This window comes from Aedes albopictus, chromosome 1, assembly GCF_035046485.1.
Source record: "Aedes albopictus strain Foshan chromosome 1, AalbF5, whole genome shotgun sequence".
NCBI classification, from domain to species: Eukaryota; Metazoa; Arthropoda; class Insecta; order Diptera; family Culicidae; genus Aedes; species Aedes albopictus.
In genome coordinates, this window is record NC_085136.1 from 18,527,924 (window position 1) to 18,549,732 (window position 21,809).

The window sequence follows — 21,809 nt, forward strand, 5'->3', positions numbered from 1 at the left end:
TTTTTTAAATAGGGTTTTATTCACTATATTTAAAAAAAAACTCTTGTCATGATAATTTTATTTATTGCATCTGCCAATCATAACCAATATTTTTATTCAGTTGATATTGATCCACTGATTCAAAATCTAACCTTAGAATTTCAGTAACTAAGTAAAAGTTGTGAGGAAAATGTAGTTTTTTAACAAAATTTCATATTTTTATAGAAAGTAAACTATTGTCATTATAGTTTTACTTTTTTTTAAATCTGCTCTTCTTAACCAATATTTATATTTATTAGATTTTCATACACTGACTCGAAATCTGACCTAAGAATTTCTGTAACACGTAATTTTTTTTTTTTTTTTTGAAAAAATAGGGTTTTATTCACAAAATTTCATATTTTCATACAAAACAAAATCTTGTCTTTATAATTTTGAATTTTTCATCCGCTTATCATAACCAATAGTTATATTCAATAGATTTTGATCCACTGATATATAATCTGACCTAAGAATTTCAGTAACATGTAAAATTTTTGAGAAAATATGGTTTTATTCATCACATTTCATATTTTCCATGGAAAATAAAATATTGTCTTTTTAATTTTATTTCATTTTATCTGCTGATCGTAACCAATATTTATTGAAATATATTTTATTCCTCTGGTTCAGAATCTGAACAAAGAATTTCAGTAACACGTGAAATTTTTGAAAAAAAAATGAAGTTTTATTCATGAAATTCATATCTTCGTAGGAAATAAGGCTGACACAAATTTCGATTTTCTCTAATGTCACCGGAAAATTTTGGTTGGAATTCGACATTTTGAGGGGGGGGACATAAATAAATTACACAAAAATTTAAAAATTTTGAACTGAAATTAGAGTTTTTGAGAAAATTTCTTAACAAATCCGATGAGTTTTACAATTTTGCCTACTTGTTTGGGTAATTTTTCAACAAATACATTTTTTATTTATTATCCACCCCCTTGACGAGTCAACGAGCAAAGCGACAAAAGAAGAAAATGAGATTTGTTCCGGCCTAAACTATTGTCTTCATAATTTTAATTTTTTTATCTGCTCATCTTAATCAATATTTATGTTTAACAACACAGTATTTTATTTTTAGGAAAATATAAAATTTTGCGAATTAAACCCCATTTTTCTCAAAAATTGAACGTGTTACAAAAATTCTCAGGTTAGTTTCCGAATCAGTAAATAAAAATGTATTGAATATAAATATTGTTTAAGATTAGCAGATAAAAATATTAAAATTGTAAAGACAATAGTTTATTTTCTATGAAATTTTAAAAATAAAATGCCATTTTTCTCAAAAATTGTACGTGTTACACAAATTCTCAAATCACATTCTGAATCAGTTATTTAAAATTATAAAGACAAGATTTTATTTTCTATGAAAATATGAAAATTTGTGAATAAAACCCTATTTTTCTTAGAAAGTTTACGTGTCAGATTACGAATCAGTGACTCAAAAACCATTAAATATAAATATTGTTCATGATGAGCAGATAATAAAAAATAAAATTATAAAGACAATATTTCATTTTTTATGAAAATATGAAAATTTGTGAATTATACCCAATTTTTCTCAAAAAAATTACGTTTTACTCATATTCTTATGTCAGATTACGAATCAATGGATCAAAATCCATTATAAGTAATTATTATTTATGTTGAGCAGAGAAAAATTTAAATTATAAAGACAATATTTAATTTTTTTAAGAAAAATTGAAATTTTGTGAATTAAACCCTGTTTCGCTCAAAAACTGTATGCGTTTCAGAATTCTGAAGTCAGATTCCGAATCAGTATACGAGAATCTATTGAATATGAATATTGGTTAAGATGAGCAGATAAAAAAATAAAACTATAAAGACAATATTTTATTTTCTATGGAAATACAAAATTTTGTGAATAAAAATCCCTTTTTCTCAAAAATTTTACGTGTTACAGTAATTCTTAGGTCAGATTACGAATTAGTGGATCAAAATCTATTTAATAAAAAATATTGGTTAAGATGAGTAGATAAAAACTTCAAATTTAAAAAGACAATAATTTTATTTTCTCTGAAAATATGAAATTTTGTGAATAAAACCCCATTTTTCTCAAAAACTGTACGTGTTACTGAAATTCTAAGGTCAGATTCTAAATCAGTGGATCAAAATCTATGGAATATAAATATTGGTTGAGATGAGCAGATTAAAAAATAATAAGATAAAAAATAATAGATTAAAAAATAATAAAGACAATAGTTTATTTTTTATGAAAATATGAAATTTTGTGAAAAAAATCTATTTTTCTCAAAAACTGTACGTGTTACAGCAATTCCGAAGTCAGATTCGGAATCAGCGGGCCAAAATCCATCAGAAATGGAACAAGTGGTCAAAGTGCGTGATCCACTGTCGACCAGTGTTATTTGTAGCTGTAACTATTTCCTAAAACCTGAAAAAAATCTGCATTTTTTTTTTTGTTTGGAAACGTCTACCCTGAAACTTTTTTCAGTTGAACTGAAGCAAATTGATTGGAAACCGCTGCGAAGCATATATACCTATGCATTCCAGCGTCAGTGTTGCCGCCATGGATCCCTGAACGGGTAGGGTACGGGCGCCGGCTTTTGCCAGTCTAAGCGAAATTGTTAAGAATTCTTCTTCTTCTTTGTGGCTCTACGTTTCCACTGGAACTTGGCCTGCCTCACTTCAGCCTAGTGTTCCGTGAGCACTATTCCACAGCTTTCAATTGAAGGGATTTCTTTGCCAGTCATTGCATGAATTTATATATTGTGAGAGACAAGTACAATTATACACTATGCCCAGGGAAGTCGAGAAAAGTTTACAACCGGAACGGGAATCGAACTCGTGGCATTATTTCATCTCCGATTTTTTTTTTATTATCTATAAAACATTTGTAAGAAATAATAGCTGAACTCTTTAGGAAATTACGAACTCCCAGAATTTTCATCACGATTTCCTTCAATATTTTTTTTCCAGTAGAACATAATGGAAACCCCTTCCGAAGATTTTTTTGAAAATCTCTAGAGAGGCCTGGAGAAACTTCTGGACGAATTCCTGTAGTATTTCCTGGATGAGTTATTGGAGCAATCCCTGGAAGAATTCCTGAAGGAATCCCTGCAGAAATCTCCAGAGGCATTCTGGGAGGAATCCGTGGAGAAAATTCTGAAAAAAATCCCTTGATAAATTCCAGGTGGATTTCCTGTAAGAATCCTTGGAGGTTTTCGTAGAGGATCCAGGGATAATTCCTGGAGAATTCCTAAAGTAATTCCTGGAGGAATCTCTGGAGAAATGCCTGGAGGAATCTCTGAAAATTCATGATGGTATTCCTGAAGAAATTCCTGGAAGAATTTCTGAAGGAATCCCTAGAGGATTTCCCGGAAAAAATCCTGCAGGAATTGCTGATATAATTTCTGAAGGATGTCCTGGATCAATTCCCGGGGAAATTCCTGGAGGAATTCCTAAAAAAGATCCTAGGGTAATTCCTGCAGGAGTTCCTGAAGAAATTGCTGGATCAAATACTGGAGGAATTTCTGTAGGTATTCCTGTGGGAATTGCTGGAGGAATCTCTAGTGGAATTATGGGAGAAATTTCTGAAAGAATCTCTTGAGAAATTCCTGAAAGAATTCCTGGAGAAATTGCTGGAGAAATCCTCGAAATAATTCCCGGAGGAATGGGGAAATTCCTGAGGGAATCCTTGGAGAAATTCGTGGAGGAATCTCTGCAGCAATTCCTGGTGTAAGGAAAACCTGGAAGAACACCTGGAGGGATCCCTGAAAAACTTCCTAGAGACTCCAAACGGATTTCCTGGAGAAATTCCTGGATTCCTGGAAGAACTCCTAGAGAAATTCGTGGAAGAGTCCCTGAAGCTATTCCTGGAGATATATCTGGAAGAATTCTGGAAGAAATCGCTGAAAGAACTCCAGGAGGAATATGCAAGAATCTAAGAAGGAATCCCCGGATAAATGCCTGGAAGAATGCCCAGAAATTCTGGTGAAATTCTTGGAGGAATCCCTGAAATTATTCCTGAAGAAATCTTTGGAGGAATTCCTAATGGAATCCTTGAAGAAATTCCTTTAGGAATCTCTGGAAAAATCCTTCGAAGAATTCCTGGATAAACTCCTGTAAAAATTCCCAGGGGAATTCCTGGTGGAATTCTTGGAGCAATCCCTGAAACAATTCCAGGAAGAATTCCTGGAAGGATGTCAGCAAGAATTCCTACAGGAATGCCTGGAGGAAGTGCTGAAGTAATGCATGGAGGAAACCCTGGAGGAATTATTGGAGGAATCCCTGATAGAATTTCTGCAGGAACTCCTAGTATATCCTCCGAAAACGCCTGTAGAAATTCCTGGAGGAATCTCCAGAGGAACTCCTGGAAAAATCTCTACAGGAATTCCTGGAGCAATTTCCAGCGGATTTTTTGGAGGAATCTCTAGATGAATTCCAGGAGGAGTTTTCAGAGGATCCCCTGCAGAAATTCCCAGAGGAATCCCTGGAGGAATTCGTGAAGAAGTTTCTGAAGGAATTTCTCATGGAATTCGTGGAGGAAAAATTCCTGAAGAAATCACAGATGGAATTCTTGGAGAAATCCTGAAGGAATCTTTAGAAGAGTTCGTGAAGGAACTCCTTGAGGAATCCCTATAGTAGTTCCTGAAAAAATCCATAAAGGAATTCCTGAATAAACCTCAGAAGGATTCCCGGAAGCTATTTTAGGAGGAATTCCTAAGGGAATCTCTAAACAGTTCCTGGAAAAAGTACTGGATTAGTTCTTGTAGGAATTCATTAAAGAATACAAGGAGAAATTCCTGAAGGAATTCTAAGAAGAGTTCCTAGGGGAATCTTTGTAGGAATTTTTAAAATAGTTCCTGAAGTTGTTTCTGAAAGAATCACAGAATGAATTCCCGAGTCATGGTGAAATTATAGGAGGAATTCCTGGAGATATCCCTGCAGGATATTCTAGAGGAATGCCTGTAGGGATTCCCGGAGGAATCTCTAGAGAAACTCCTGGAGGAATCTCTAGAAGAATCCCTGGGAAAATTTCTGGGGGAATTCCTACAGGAATCTCTAGATGTTTCTAATCCCTTGAAGAATTCCTGGATAAATTCCTAAAGAAATTCCCAGAGCAATCCCTGGCAGAATTCCTGGAGGAATCCCTGAAGGAGTTTCTGGTGGAATCCCCGGAGGAATCCCAGAAATAATTCCTGAAGAAATCGCAAGTTTGTTTTGAAACTAGTCCAGGAGTTCCCTCAGAGATTCCTCCAGGACATCCTTCACAAATTCCACTAGAATTCCAACAAGGGATTTATCCTGACGTTTTGTAGGGATCGCTCAAGGAGATCCTTCAGGGGAGTTTTATCAAGAATTCCTACAGGAATTCCTTCTAGCCTCCCCTCCGGAAATTCCTTTGGGGAATCCTCTTGGAACTACTTCGGGATGCCTCATGAAAATTTTTCAGAGCTTCTTCCAGGAGTTCTTTTCAGGATTGCTCCAGAAGTTCCTTCGATGATCTCTCCAGGAGTTCGTTAAGGGATCCTAATAGCTTCAAGAGGGATGCCTCCAGGTGTTCAATAGTAATTCCTTCAGAAGTTTACTTAAACAGGAATTCGCTCAGGTATTCTTCCAGAAGTCCCTTCAGAGATTCTTTCAGGAGGGTTCATAAATGCCTCCTGGAGATCCATCGAGAATTCCGTAAGAAGTTTCTTCAGGAATTCCTGCAGGAGGTCTTTAGAAATTAGTCTAGGGGTTCCTTCAGAGATTCCTCCAGGAGTTTCAGGGTTTCTTGCGGATGTTTCTTCAGAGATTCCTCCTGATTTTTTTCAGGGATTCCTACAGAAGTTCCTTCAAAAATCTCTCCAGGAGTTCCTTCAGAGAGTCTTACAGGAGGATCCAATGATACCTGCAGGAGAATTCAGGGATTCCCTCAGAAGTTTATTCAGGAATTCCTATATAAGAGATCCTTCTAAGATTCCTTCAGGATATCCTTGAGATTCCTCGAGAAGCTTCTTTAGGGATTCTTCCAGGAGTTCTTCCAGCGATCGCTCTTGGGGTTCTTTCAGATTGTAGATTAAAATTGAGAATTTTCCAGGAGGACTCACGGATGTCTCCGTGAGTGACATCAGAGATCTCTCCAGAAGCTCATTCAGGAATTCCTACAGGAGTTCTTTCAGGGAATCTTGTATGAGTTCCTTCAATAAATTCCTTAGGATCATAATCACGCATATCTCCCGGATATTCTTGATGGATCTTTCATGGAGTTTCTACAAAAATTCTTTCAGGATTTCCTTCTGGAACTCCTCCAGGAATTCTTTAGAGGATACCTCCTGCATATCATTCCCCTTACACGGAAAGATTCACTTCGAAAGATTCCGCTAAAAATCCTCCGGAGATTCCGCCTGGAAATCCTACCAGAATTCCTTCGGGAATTCTCCCTGGAGGTTCCTCCTGGATTTCCTTCAGAGATTCCTCATGGAAGTCCTCCAGGGGTCCTCCTGGAATTCCTTCGGTGGTTACTCCTAGAATTTCTTCGGGGATTCCTTCTAAAGTTCCTTTGGGGATTCCTCTTGAAAATCCTTCGTTTATTCCGCTTGGAAATAATTCGGAGTTGCCTCCCAGAATTCCTTCTGGACTTCATTCAGGGATTCCTCCTGCATTTCTTAGGGGATTCCTCCTGGAATTCTTTCGGGGATTCATTTGAATTCCCTTGGGGATTTTTCCTAGATTTTCTTTCGGAGTTTCCTCCTAGACTTCCTTTGAGAATTCCTCCTCAAATTCTTTCGAGGATTCCTCCTGATACTCCGTCGGAGAATCCTCCTGGTATTACTTCGGAAATTCCTCCTGGAATTTCTTTGATGATTTCTCTTATAATTCCTTCGGAGATTCCTCCTGGATTTTCTTCAGAGATTCCTCATGGAATTATTCCAGGAGTCCTCCTGGAGTTCCTTCGGTGCTTTCTTCTAGAATTTCTTCGGGGATTCCTCCTGAAATTCGTTCGGAAATTTCTCCTGGACTAACTATGGGGATTCCTCTTGGAAATCCTTCGATTATTCCGCTTGGAAATAATTCGGAGATTCCTCCCAGAATTTCTTCTGGGGTTCCTTCAGGGATTCCTCCTGGACTTCCTTAGGGGAATCCTCCTGGAAATCCTTCGGGAATTCTTCCTGAAATTAATTCGAAGGTTCCTCCTAAAATTTCTTCGGGCATTCCTCCAGGAATTCCTTCGGAGATTCCTCCTTGAATTCTTTCGGAGATTCCTTATGGAATTCCTTCGGCGATTCCTCCTAGACTTTTTTCGGGCATTTCTCCTGGAATTCCTTCGGGAATTCCCACTGGAATTTCTTCGAAGATTCCTCCAGGATTTCCATCGGAGTTTCCTCTTGGAATTCTTTTGGTGATTTCTCTTCGCATATCTTCGGAGATTCCTCCTGGTATTACTCATGGAATTTCTCCAGGAATTTCTCATAAAATTCCTTCACGGATTCCTCCTTGAATTCCTTCGAGGTTTCCTTCTGGAATTCCTTCAAGTGATTCCTCTTAGAACTCCTTCGACAATTTCTTCTGGAATTCTTCCGGGGATTTATCTTGGAATTCCCTTGGGGACTCTTCCTAGATTTTCTTTCGGAGTTTCCTCCTAAACTTACTTTGAGGATTCCTCTTGAAATTCTTTCGAGGATTCCTCCTGATATTCCGTCGGAGATTTCTGCTGGATTCACTATGAAAATTTATCTTAAAAATCCTTCGATTATTCCGCTTGGAAATAATTCGGAGATTCCACCTGGTATTACTCATGGAATTCCTCCAGGAATTTCTCATAGAATTCCTTCAGGGATTGCTCCTTCCAGGTTTCCTTCTGGAATTCCTTCAAGTGATTCCTCTTAGAACTCCTTCGACAATTTCTTCTGGAAGTCTTTCGGCGATTCCTCTTGGAATTCCTTCGGTGATTCCTCCTAGAATTTCCTCAGGAGTTCCATCTGGAACTCCTTCAGAGATTCCTTCTCGATATTTTTCGTTAATTCCTCCTAGAAATTCTTTGTGGATTTTTTCTCGAATTCCCTTAGAAATTCCCTCTAGATTTTTTTTGGGGGATTCCTGCTGGAATTGCTTAGTGGATTATAGCTGGAATTTCTTTGGGATTCGTGCTGGAGTTTTTTTCGGGATTTTCTTTTGCAATTCCTGCGGGGATTCCTCCTAGAATTATTTCAGGGGTTCCTCATCGAATTCCTACGAGGATTCCTTCAGGAACTCCTTCGGGGATTCCTCCTAAAATTCCTTCGGGGATTCCTCTTAAAATTCATCCAGAGGTTTCTCATGGAATTCCTTCGAGGATTTCTCTTGGAATTCCTTCGCGAATTCCTCCTGATTATTTTTCGATGGTTCCTCCTAGAATTTTTTTGAGGATTTCTTCTCGAATTCCTTTGCAAATTCCTCCTGGAATTCCATCGGGGATTTTTCTTGGACTTCCGTCATGAATTCCCCCTGAAATTCTTTCGGTAATTCCTGTTGATTTTCCGTCGTGGATTCCTCCTGGAATTTATTTGCTGATTCGTCTCAGAATTCCTTCGGAGATTCCTCTTGAAATTCCATCAGAAATTCCTCATGGAATTCCTCCAGGAGTCCTCCTGGAATTCGTTCGAGATTTCCATATCGAATTTCTTCGGTACTTCCTTCTGGAATACAGGGATAATTCCCCTGAGTTCCTTTGGGGATCCCTTCTTGAATTTCTGTGGAGATTCCTCCTGGATTTCCCATGGGGATTCGACTTGGAATTCCTTCGGGGTTTCCTCTTGAAAAACCTTTGAGGATTCCGCCTGGAATTCCTTCGGAGATTCCTTCCGGAATTCCTTGGGTGGTTTCCCCTGGGATTCCTGCAGGGATTTTTCCTGAAATTTCTTCGGAGATTCCTCCTAGACTTCCTTCGAAGATTCCTCCTGGAATTTCTTCGAGTATTCTTCATGGAATTCCTTCGGAGATTCTTCCTATAATTCTTTCGGTGATATTTCTGGACTTCCGTCGAAGATTCCTTCTGATATTTCGTCGGGGATCCCTCCTGGAATTCCTTCGGCATTTTCTCTTGGAATACCTTTGGTGATTCCTCTACAAATTTCTTCCGAGATTCCTCCTGCAATTCCTTCTGGGATTTCTCCTGCTATTCCATCGGAGATTCCTTGTGAAATTCGCTCTAGGAGTTCTTTTGGTGATTCCCCTCCGAGTTATTTCGGAGATTCCTCCTGGAATTCCTTCGGGAATCCCTCCTGGAATTCCTTCAGGGATTCTTCATAGAATTCCTTGAGGGATTCCTGCTGGAATTCCTTCGAGGATTCCTCGTGAAATTCTTTCGGCAATTCCTAATAGAATTCTCTCAGGAATTTCTCCTGTAATTTCTTTAGAGATTCCTCCTGGGTGTTTTTCGCCGAACCCTCCTAGAATCCCATTGGGGATTCCTTCTGGAATTCTTGGGTGGTTTCCCCTGGGATTCCTGCAGGGGTTTTTCCTGTAATTTCTTCGGAGATTCCTCCTAGACTTCCTTTGAAGATTCCTCCTGGAATTTCCTCGAGGATCCTTCCTGGAATTCCTTCGGAGATTCTTTCGGTGATTCTTTCTGGACTTCCTTCAAAGATTCCTCTTTAAATTTCTTCGAGGATTCCTCCTGGTATTTCGTCGGGGATCCCTCCTGGAATTCTTTCGGGATTTTCTCTTGGAATACCTTTGGTGATTCCTCTTCAAATTTCTTCCGAGATTCGTCCTGCAATTCCTTCTGGGATTTCTTCTGATATTCCGTCGGAGATTCCTTCAGGAATTCGCTCTTGAAATTCCTCTTCGAGTTTCTTCGGAGATTCCTCTTGGAATTTCTTCGGGTATCCCTCACGGAATTCCTTCGGGGATTCCTCCCAGATTTCCTTCAGGGATTCCTGTTGGAATTCCTTCGAGGATTCCTCGTGGAATTCTTTCAGCAATTCCTCCTAGAATTCTCCCAGGAATTTCTCCTGTAATTATCGTTGATTTATCTTAGAAATCCTTAGAGAGGATTCCTTCTGGAATTCCGTCGGAGATTCCTCCTGGAAATCCCTTGGGGATTCCTGCTTGAACGCATTTGGGGAATCGTCCTGGAATGCCTTTGGGAATTCTTCATGGATTTCCTACTGAAAATCCTTCGAAAATTCCAATCAGGGATTTCTTCAGAAGTTTCTGCAGGGATTTCTCCAAGAGAGATTCTCGTACCACCAGAGATTCCTGCAGAAGTTCCTTCGGGGTTCCATGCAGCATTTTCTGCCGAGATTAGTCCAGAATTTTCTTCATGGATTCCTCCTGGATTTCCCATGGGGATTCGACTTGGAATTCCTTCGGGGTTTCCTCTTGAAAAACCTTTGAGGATTCCGCCTGGAATTCCTTCGGAGATTCCTTCCGGAATTCCTTGGGTGGTTCCCCTGGCATTCCTGTAGGGATTTTTCCTGTAATTTCTTCGAAGATTCCTCCTGGCATTTATTCGAGGATTCTTCCTGGAATTCCTTCGGAGATTCTTCCTAGAATTTTTTCGGTGATATTTCTGGACTTCCGTCGAAGATTCCTTCTGATATTTCGTCGGGGGTCCCTCCTGGAATTCTTTCGGGATTTTCGCTTGGAATACCTTTGGTGATTCCTCTTCAAATTTCTTCCGAGATTCCTCTTGCAATTCCTTCTGGGATTTCTCCTGATATTCCTTTGGAGATTCCTTCAGGAATTCGCTCTTGAAATTCCTCTTCGAGTTTCTTCGGAGATTCCTGTAGGAATTCCTTCGGGGATTCCTCCCAGATTTCCTTCAGGGATTCCTGCTGGAATTCCTTCGATGATTCCTCGTGGAATTCTTTCAGCAATTCCTCCTAGAATTCTCCCAGGAATTTCTCCTGTAATTATCGTTGATTTCTCTTAGAAATCCTTAGAGAGGATTCCTTCTGGAATTCCGTCGGAGATTCCTCCTGGAAATCCCTTGGGGATTCCTGCTTGAACGCATTTGGGGAATCGTCCTGGAATTCCTTTGGGAATTCTTCATGGATTTCCTACTGAAATCCTTCGAAAATTCCATTCAGGGATTTCTTCAGAAGTTTCTGCAGGGATTTCTCCAAGAGAGATTCTCGTACCACCAGAGATTCCTGCAGAAGTTCCTTCGGGGTTCCATGCAGCATTTTCTGCCGAGATTTGTCCAGAATTTTCTTCATGGATTCCTCCAGGAGTTCCTTGGAGGCTTTTCCCAGAGTTCTTTCTGAGATTCCTCCCTGAAATCATACGGGGATTCCTTAGTGTAAATAGTGCGTCCCTATTATCAAATTTGATAGCTTCTGAAGGTTCTAAGAAACAAAACACAAACTGTAGTAAAATCGATATTTTATTGCCGTTGATTTGAAATGGAATAATGGAACATGAAATAACGATACGTATAATGTTACAATAGGTCTAATCATTGGTCGGTCGCAGTGACGGACACTCAAATGTCACATCAAAATGTACTTGTCGACACATGATTCACAACAGGCTGTATAACTCACTATGGTCTTCAAAATAGACGATTGACCAAAACTGATGCTTCTACCCTATAGGTAATCAGATAAATTGGCGCCACCTGTTTTGCCGAGCTGAGGGCGCTTCAGCTAAATGTGGCGATCGTGTCTAGACTCTAGAGGGTGGGCAGGCGGGAAGGATTGGCAGGAAGGCCATCTGTTGTGGTGATTCCCCATGGCGGGTGGCCGGCGGCGGGTTCCGAGGAGCAGTCTTGCTTTATTCAGCGGGTTTCGCGATCGGCCGAACTCAGTTCGCAGTTGGGTACGCTCCGGAGCAGTCAGTACTCTTGGTTGGATGTTCGCGTCGTAAAGTCGTTCGTCGTAGGAAAGAAAAGCGCGCGCGTGTGCTCGTCGCCACCGTCGAGGAGAGCGGTTTTGTTTACTATACTACGTTGCCTAGGTATTTATATTGCTGGTTGCAACTTGATTGCTGTTTTACTCGCGGCAAAGTAGACAAACAGGTGTAATCAGCGTGATTAGATCGTATGTGAGATTCCGCCGCTGCTGCCGCAGTTGATTATTATTTATTCGATCGAGCAGAGTCTGGACCTGTTGTTGGATGTCACGTTGCCCGGGGCTGCTTTATGGTGATCGTTTTGGATCTACTGCAGGGATAACATATCGCGAGTGAGATTTTGAGTGTTTTTGACTTTCTAACTAACCAATTTGTGTTCATTTCATACAATTTTCGCGGGTGTTCAATATGTTATGTCGTTCAAAACCTTAGACTGGGTCATCCGTCATATGGAAAAGTGGCAAACTCGATCACATTCGATCAGATCAAGGTTTTAAATAACTTTGCAATAGTTGGGCACGACCGGATATGCCTACGCCTGATCACTACGACCCACCCTATTGTACCCATGTCCTTTCAATGTTCATCATCTCATCACATTTTTCATCCATTCATAATCAAAATCACCCTAAACATCACATTTCAGCAGCAGCAGCAGCTCCGGTGGCCCACTTGTCGCCGAAGATGGGAACGTCGTCATTCTCGAAGCAGGCGGCGAATCGTTCGTCATCGTTACCAGCAACGATCCCAGTAGCCCTACAAAATCCGTTGCCCGTAGCAGCAGTTCCGCGAGCATCGGTTCCCTCAAACGGTCCCACCTGGCGCTGGAGCAGCCTAGTGCCGCCGGATCATCCGCCGGTGGCGGCGGACCCAGCAGCACCGCAGTTCTCCGCTCGCTGAACATTCCGCGGAAAATCATCATTCCGGTTGACACGAAGATACCCTGCCTATCGACCCTTGCCATTGCACCACCCCCGTCATTATCATCCCCATCGGCATCAACCGCCCCACCTTCCTCATCCATTGCGACTAATAACAGTGCGTCACTGATCGGCGTCAAACCAACAACAACAACAACAACGGTGAGGCGTCCATTATCAGCAGCACCTACATCGTCATCATCATCAACATCATCATCAACATCGTCTTCGTCGTCGTCAGCAAAAAGTTTGCCGGGCAAGAAAGTGATTCTAACGCATAGGGTGGCGGGGGCCGACGCCGCACGGACAACGGCCGCGAAGTAAGGATCGAATTTCTCACACTGTTTTATCGCTGTCCCTTTCTCTCTCTCTCTCTCATTCTATCTCTCTTCAAACAACTCATCATAGATGCCTTTGGCTATTACTGCATTCTTTGTGCATGTGTCTACTAAGCAGTAGCTGTAGTCAGTGGCGTAGCTAGGAATTTTGGGGCCCGGTGCGGAACCAAATTTGTGCCCCCCCCCCCCATGAAAATTACAGATGTACATATTTTAAAATGATAAATCTATACATTACACTGTCGAGTGATTGTGCTGTTGTATTTTGTACAACACGTTGAAAAATCTCGCTTTTTGTACTCAGCATTAGCGTGCTGTATTTCTTTATTTATTTTCGGTATCTATATATATATAAAAACCCGATTTAATCCACCTATGGTGAACAGAACCCTTCTTACACTTATTAAAACTATTGTTGTATTATTTGTATTTAACATATTTATTTTGTGTGATGGACCAAAAGTTCTAGAAAATATTGTGGATTTGGCATCTAGTGGATTGGTTTCCAAAATAGTATCATGGACCATTCACTAAACTACCAGAAATGCCAGACACCTTCTAGAATCTTGTGTGAAATTTTTAAAAAATAGCTTACATATTCTGGAATATTTTATCTTTTGTTAACTGCCAAAACATCTTGAATCAATTAACAAATGGATAAGAAAATCAGCGAGATACACTTTGTCTAATATCTCTTAATCAGTCGAATAAATTAGCTCCGAAGTACTTGGTACTCATGGTTACGGTGTAGAAAGGACAAAAATGATATATCTACTAAGTTACTCAGTTTTGGCATTAGCTAGTTATTTTGGCTGTCCGGTTCTTGCATTTTTCCCACAATATATAAATTCAAAGCTTTCATTTAACATATTGTTAGTTTTCCTGTTTATTTGTAATTTATTATTTATAATTTTATTGAAAACAATAACCTGCTAGTATGCACTTTATATGAGGTCAGCATTATTTATTGAACAATAATTTCCCATAGACTGGTCAAAAGCTCATGCAAGATAACAAGCGAATATAATAATAAAAAAAAGAATTTATTGAAATACTCTTCGTAAGATATCTCAGTAATCAAATGTCGAATCGAAAAAAATTTACAAGGATATTGTAGCCTTCATTTGGTGCTTAGAGAACCCAAATCGGTTGACAGACGGCTGAGATATTTATTATGATACACTTGGTCAAAAATCTCAAAAAGTTTAGTTGAATAAATCCTAAGTACTCTTCGAAAGATATCTCTGTAATCAAATGTCCAATCCTAATGAAATTTCTGAGCAATCTACTAGGATGTTGTAGCTATCATACGCACACACACACATACACACACACATACACACAAACACACACACACACACACACACACACACACACACACACACACACACACACACACACACACACACACACACACACACACACACACACACACACACACACACACACACACACACACACACATACACACACAGGCATTTGCTCAGTTCGTCGAGCTGAGTCGATTGGTATATGAGACTCGGCCCTGCGGGCCTCGGATCGAAAGTCGGTTTTTCGAGCGGTATTTATACCCTTCTTATGGGTGTAAGAAGGGTAAAAAAAGGAATTTATTGAAGTAATCTTCGAAAGATATCTCAGTAACCAAATGTCCAATCGAAATAAAATTTCAGGGCTTGATTCATTCGGGGATACTTCCAGAAATTTCCTCAGGGACACCTGATTCTTCCAGAAATTCCTCCAGGAATTCTTCCAGAAATTCCTCCAGGAATTCTTCCAGAAATTCCAGGAATTCTTCCAGATATTCCTCCAGGAACTCTTCCAAGAATTCCTCAAGGAATTCTTCCAGGGATTCCTCCAGGAATTCTTCCAGAAATTCCTCCAGGAATTCTTCCAGAAATTCCTCCAAGAATTCCTCCAGAAATTCCTCCAGGAATTCCTCCAGAAATTTCTCCAGGAATTCCTCCAGAAATTCCTCCAGGAATTCCTCCAGGAATTCCTCCAGGAATTCCTCTAGGAATTCTTCCAGGAATTCCTCCAGAAATTCCTCCAGGAATTCCTCTAGGAATTCTTCCAGGAATTCCTCCAGGAATTCCTCCAGGAACTCTTCCAGGAATTCCTCCAAGAATTCCTCCAGGAATTCTTCCATGAAATCCACCAGTAATTTTTCCAGGAATTCCTCTAGAAATTCCTCCCTCCGTGAATTGCTCCTCGAATTCTTCCAGGAATTCCTCCAGGAATTCCTCCAGAAATCTCTCCAGGAATTCCTCCAGGAATTCTTAAAGGAATTCCTGCAGGAGTTCTTCCAGGAATTCCTTCAGGAATTCCTCCAGGGATACCTCCAGGAATTCCTCCAGGAATTCCTCCAGAAATTCCTCCAGGAATTCCTCTAGGAATTCTTCCAGGAATTCCTCCAGGAATTCCTCCAGGAATTCTTCAAGGAATTCCTCCAGGAATTCTTCCAGGAATTCCTCCAGGAATTCTTCCAGGAATTCCTCCAGGAATTCCTCCAGGAATTCTTCCAGGAATTCCTCCAGGAATTCCTCCAAGAATTCTTCCAGGAATTTTTCCATGAATTCCACCAGGAATTCTTCCAGGAATTCATCTAGAAATTCCTCCAGAAATTCCTCCACGAATTCTTCCAGGAATTCTTCCAGAAATTCCTCCACGAATTCTTCCAGGGATACCTCCAGTAATTCGTTAAGGAATTCCTCCAGCAATTCTTCCAGCAATTCCTCCAGGAATTCTTCCAGGTCTTCCTCCAGGAACTCTTTCAGGAATTCCTCCAGGAATTCTTCCAGGAATTCCTCCAGGAATTCTTCCAGGAAACTCTCCAGGAATTCTTCCAGGAATTCCTCCAGGAATTCTTCCAGAAATTCGTCCAGGAATTCCTCCAGAAATTCCTCCAGGAATTCCTCTAGGAATTCTTCCAGGAATTACTCCAGGAATTCTTCCATGAATTCCACCAGTAATTCTTCCAGGAATTCCTCTAGAAGTTCCTCCGGGAATTGCTCCACGAATTCTTCCAGGAATTCCTTCAAGAATTCTTCCAGGGATACCTCCAGTAATTCGTTAAGGTATTCCTTCAGCAATTCTTCCAGCAATTCCTCCAGGAATTGTTCCAGATATTCCTCCAGGAACTCTTCCAAGAATTCCTCAAGGAGTTCTTTCAGGAATTCCTTCAGGAATTTTTCCAGGTCTTCCTCCAGGAAATCTTTCAGGAATTCCTCCAAGAATTCTTTCAGGAATTCTTCCAGGAAATTCTCAAAGAATTCTTCCAGGAATTCCTCCAGGAATTCTTCCAGGAAATTCTCCAGGAATTCTTCCAGAAATTCCTCCAGTAATTCCTCCAGAAATTCCTCCAGGAATTCCTCCAGAAATTCCTCCAGGAATTCCTCCAGAAATTCCTCCAGGAATTCCTCCAGAAATTCCTCCAGGAATTCCTCTAGGAATTCTTCCAGGAATTCCTCCAGAAATTCCTCCAGGAATTCCTCTAGGAATTCTTCCAGGAATTCCTCCAGGAATTCTTCTAAGAATTCCTCCAGGAACTCTTCCAGGAATTCCCCCAAGAATTCCTCCAGGAATTCTTCCATGAAGTCCACCAGTAATTTTTCCAAGAATTCCTCTAGAAATTCCTCCCTCCGTGAATTGCTCCACGAATTCTTCCAGGAATTCCTCCAGGAATTCTTCCAGAAATCTCTCCAGGAATTCCTCCAGGAATTCTTCCAGAAATCTCTCCAGGAATTCCTCCAGGAATTCTTCAAGGAATTCCTCCAGGAATTCCTCCAAGAATTCTTCCAGGAATTCCTCCAGGAATTCTTCCAGAAATTCCTCCACGAATTCCTTCCAGAATTCCTCCAGGAATTCTTCCAGTAATTCTTCCAGGAACTCCTCCAGGAATTCTTCCATTAATTTCTCCAGGAATTCTTCCAGGTCTTCCTCCAGGAACTCTTCCAGGAATTCTTCCAGAAATCTCTCCAGGAATTCTTCCGGATATTCCTCCAGGAATTCTTCCAGGGATACCTCCAGTAATTCGTTAAGGAATTCCTCCAGCAATTCTTCCAGCAATTCCTCCAGGATTTCTTCCAGGTCTTGCTCCAGGAACTCTTTCAGGAATTCCTCCAAGAATTCTTTCAGGAATTCTTCCAGGAAATTCTCCAGAAATTCCTCCAGGAATTCTTCCGGAAATTCCTCCAGGAATTCTTCCGGAAATTCCTCCAGGAATTCTTCCGAAAATTCCTCCCCCAATTCCTCCAGAAAATTCCTCCCGCAATTCCTCCAGGAATTCTACAAGGAATTCTTCCAGGAATTCTTCCAGGAATTCCTCCAGGAATTCTTCCAGGAATTCCTCTAGGAATTCTTCCAGGAATTCCTCCAGGAATTCCTCCAAGAATTTTTCCAGGAATTCTTCCAGGAATTCCTCCAGGAATTCTTCCGTTAATTTCTCCAGGAATTCCTCCAGGTATTCGTCTAGGAATTCCTCCAGGTATTCTTCCATGAATTCCTTCAGGAATTCTTCCAGGTCTTCCTCCAGGAACTCTTCCAGGAATTCCTCCAGGAATTCTTCCAGAAATCTCTCCAGGAATTCTTCCGGAAATTCCTTCCGGAATTCCTCCAGGAATTCCTCCAGGAATTCTTCAAGGAATTCCTCCAGAAATTCCCCCTGGACTTTTCAAGAAGTATCTTCCTCGATGTCTCTAGGAATCCCTCTAGGAATTTCTGGAGAAATCCCCAAAGGAATTGCTGTATTAACAACCGAACGAATTCCTGGAGGAATCCCTGGAGGAATTCCTGGAAGAATTCCTTCAGGAATTCCTGGAAGAATACCTGAAGGAATTTCTGGAGATGTTTCGTTAGATATCACTGAAGAAATCCCGGAAGGAATTCTTAAAGAATTACCGGAGCAGTCCTGAAGGAATCCCAGTAGGAAAACCTGTAGATATACTGGATGGAATTTCTGGAGAAATTTTGGAAAAATTCCTGCGGACATCCCGTGGGAGATTTCTGGAAAAATTCTCAAAGAAATTCCGGAAGGCATTCCTAAAGATATACCGGAAGCATTCATGAATAAGCTCCTGAAGGAATTGCTGGAGAAATCTCAGAAGGAATCCTCGAAAGAATTCCTGGAAAAATTCCCGAAGAAATTCCTGGAGCAATCCTCGAAAGAATTCCTGGAGGAATCCCTGAAGGAATTCCTGGAGGAATCCCTGGAGGAATTCCTGGAGGAATCCCTGAAGGAATTCCTGGAGGAATCCCTGAAGGAATTCCTGGAGGAATCCCTGAAGGAATTCCTGGAGGAATCCCTGAAGGAATTCCTGGAGGAATCCCTGAAGGAATTCCTGGAGGAATCCCTGAAGGAATTCCTGGAGGAATCCCTGAAGGAATTCCTGGAGGAATCCCTGAAGGAATTCCTGGAGGAATCCCTGAAGGAATTCCTGGAGGAATCCCTGAAGGAATTCCTGGAGGAATCCCTGAAGGAATTCCTGGAGGAATCCCTGAAGGAATTCCTGGAGAAATCTCTGATGGAATTCCTGGAGGAATCCCTGAAGAAATTCCTGGAGGAATCCCTGAAGGAATTCCTGGAGGAATCCCTGAAGGAATTCCTGGAGGAATCCCTGAAGGAATTCCTGGAGGAATCCCTGAAGGAATTCCTGGAGGAATCCCTGAAGGAATCCCTGAAGGAATTCCTGGAGGAATCCCTGAAGGAATTCCTGGAGGAATCCCTGAAGGAATTCCTGGAGGAATACCTGAAGGAATTCCTGGAGGAATCCCTGAAGGAATTCCTGGAGGAATCCCTGAAGGAATTCCTGGAGGAATCCCTGGAGGAATTCCTGGAGGAATCCCTGAAGGAATTCCTGGAGGAATCCCTAGAGGAATTCCTGGAGGAATCCCTGAAGGAATTCCTGGAGGAATCCCTGAAGAAATTCCTGGAGGAATCCCTGAAGGAATTCCTGGAGGAATCCCTGAAGGAATTCCTGGAGGAATCCCTGAAGGAATTCCTGGAGGAATCCCTGAAGGAATTCCTGGAGGAATCCCTGAAGGAATTCCTGGAGGAATCCCTGAAGGAATTCCTGGAGGAATCCCTGAAGGAATTCCTGGAGGAATCCCTGAAGGAATTCCTGGAGGAATCCCTGAAGGAATTCCTGGAGGAATCCCTGAAGGAATTCCTGGAGGAATCCCTGAAGGAATTCCTGGAGGAATCCCTGAAGGAATTCCTGGAGGAATCCCTGAAGGAATTCCTGGAGGAATCCCTGAAGGAATTCCTGGAGGAATCCCTGAAGGAATTCCTGGAGGAATCCCTGAAGGAATTCCTGGAGGAATCCCTGAAGGAATTCCTGGAGGAATCCCTGAAGGAATTCCTGGAGGAATCCCTGAAGGAATTCCTGGAGGAATCCCTGGAGGAATTCCTGGAGGAATCCCTGAAGGAATTCCTGGAGGAATCCCTGAAGGCATTCCTGGAGGAATCCCTGAAGGCATTCCTGGAGGAATCCCTGAAGGCATTCCTGGAGGAATCCCTGATGGAATTCCTGGAGGAATCCCAGTAGGAATTCCTGGAGGAATCCCTGTAGGAATTCCTGGAGGAATCCCTGTAGGAATTCCTGGAGGAATCCCTGTAGGAATTCCTGGAGGAATCCCTGTAGGAATTCCTGGAGGAATCCCTGTAGGAATTGCTGGAGGAATCCCTGGAGGAATTCCTGGAGGAATCCCTGGAGGAATTCCTGGAGGAATTCCTGGAGGAATTGCTGGAGGAATTCCTGGAGGAATTGCTGGAGGAATTCCTGGAGGAATTCCTGGAGGAATTCCTGGAGGAATTCCTGGAGGAATCCCTGGAGGAATCCCCGAAGGAATTCCTGGAGGAATCTCTGGATGAATCCCCGTAGGAATTCCTGGAAGAATCCCTGAGGAAATCCTGGAGGAATCCCTGAAGGAATTCCTGGAGGAATCCCTGGGGGAATTCCTGGAGGAATCCCTGAAGGAATTACTGAAGGAATCCCTGAAGGAATCCCTGAAGGAACTCCTGGAGGAATTCCTGGAGGAATCTCTGGATGAATCCCCGTAGGAATTCCTGGAAGAATCCCTGAGGAAATCCTGGAGGAATCCCTGAAGGAATTCCTGGAGGAATCCCTGGGGGAATTCCTGGAAGAATCCCTGAAGGAATTCCTGAAGGAATCCCTGAAGGAATCCCTGAAGGAATTCCTGGAGGAATTCCTGGAGGAATCCCTGGAGGAATTCCTGGAGGAATCCCTGGAGGAATTCCTGGAGGAATCCCTGGAGGAATTCCTGGAGGAATCCCTATAGGAATTCCTGATGGAATCCCTATAGGAATTCCTGGAGGAATCCCTATAGGAATCCCTGATGGAATTCCTGGAGGAGTCCCCGAAGGAATTCCTCGAAAATCTCCGGGGAAATTCCTGAAGGAATCCCCGTAGGAATTCCTGGAGGAACCCTTAAAGGAATTCCTAGAGGGATCCCTGAAGGAACTGTTGGAAGAATCTATGAAGGAATTCCTGAAGAAATTCCCGAAGAAATCCCTTAAAGAACTCCTGGAGGAATCCCTGATGGAATTCCTGGAGAAATTCCTGAAGGAAGTCCTGGAGGAATGCCTGAAGGAAATCCTGGAGGAATTCCTGAAGGAATCCCTGAAGAATTCCATGATTGAATTCCTGCAGGAATCCCTGAAGGAATTCCTGGAGGAATCCCTGAAGGAATTCCTGGAGGAATCCCTGAAGGAATTCCTGGAGGAATCCCTGAAGGAATTCCTGGAGGAATCCCTGACGGAATTCCTGGAGGAATCCCTGACGGAATTCCTGGAGGAATCCCTGACGGAATTCCTGGAGGAATCCCTGACGGAATTCCTGGAGGAATCCCTGACGGAATTCCTGGAGGAATCCCTGACGGAATTCCTGGAGGAATCCCTGACGGAATTCCTGGAGGAATCCCTGACGGAATTCCTGGAGGAATCCCTGAAGGAATTCCTGGAGGAATCCCTGACGGAATTCCTGGAGGAATCCCTGGCGGAATACCTAGAGGAATCCCTGACGGAAGTCCTGGAGGAATCCCTGAAGGAATCCCTGAAAGAAGGAATTCCTGGAGGAATCCCCGAAGGAACTCCTGGAGGAATCCCCGAAGGAATTCCTGGAGGAATCCCCGAAGGAATTCCTGGAGGAATCCCCGAAGGAATTCCTGGAGGAATCCCCGAAGGAATTCCTGGAGGAATCCCTCAAGGAATTGCTGGGAGAATTCCTGAAGAAATTCCTGGAGAAATCCCTAATGGAGTTCCTGGAGGAATCCCTGAAGGAATTCCTGGAGGAATCCCTGAAGGAATTCCTGGAGGAATCCCTGAAGGAATTCCTGGAGGAATCCCTGAAGGAATTCCTGGAGGAATCCCTGAAGGAATTCCTGGAGGAATCCCTGAAGTAATTCCTGGAGGAATCCCTGAAGGAATTCCTGGAGGAATCCCTGAAGGAATTCCTGGAGGAATCCCTGAAGGAATTCCTGGAGGAATCCCTGAAGGAATTCCTGGAGGAATCCCTGAAGGAATTCCTGGAGGAATCCCTGAAGGAATTCCTGGAGGAATCCCTGAAGGAATTCCTGGAGGAATCCCTGAAGGAATTCCTGGAGGAATCCCTGAAGGAATTCCTGGAGGAATCCCTGAAGGAATTCCTGGAGGAATCCCTGAAGGAATTCCTGGAGGAATCCCTGAAGGAATTCCTGGAGGAATCCCTGA

The 21,809-nt window shown here is 42.1% G+C and overlaps 1 protein-coding gene across 12 annotated transcripts in view; it reads left to right on the plus strand.

Moving 5' to 3' along the window:
• LOC109412265 (nuclear factor of activated T-cells 5) overlaps window positions 1–21,809 on the plus strand; it is a 379,626-nt gene that overhangs the window by 139,268 nt on the left and 218,549 nt on the right. For 8 of the 12 annotated variants that reach the window (XM_062844140.1, XM_062844137.1, XM_062844136.1 and 5 more), the window contains one exon: window positions 12,473–13,066. The exons of 1 other annotated variant lie outside the window; for it this stretch is intronic. In XM_062844140.1, the coding sequence (XP_062700124.1) occupies window positions 12,473–13,066 (594 nt within the window). Of the gene's footprint in view, window positions 1–11,937; window positions 12,159–12,472; window positions 13,067–21,809 lie in introns of those variants that run through there. 3 more of the 12 variants (XM_062844142.1, XM_062844138.1, XM_062844143.1) reach the window with 3 other exon arrangements.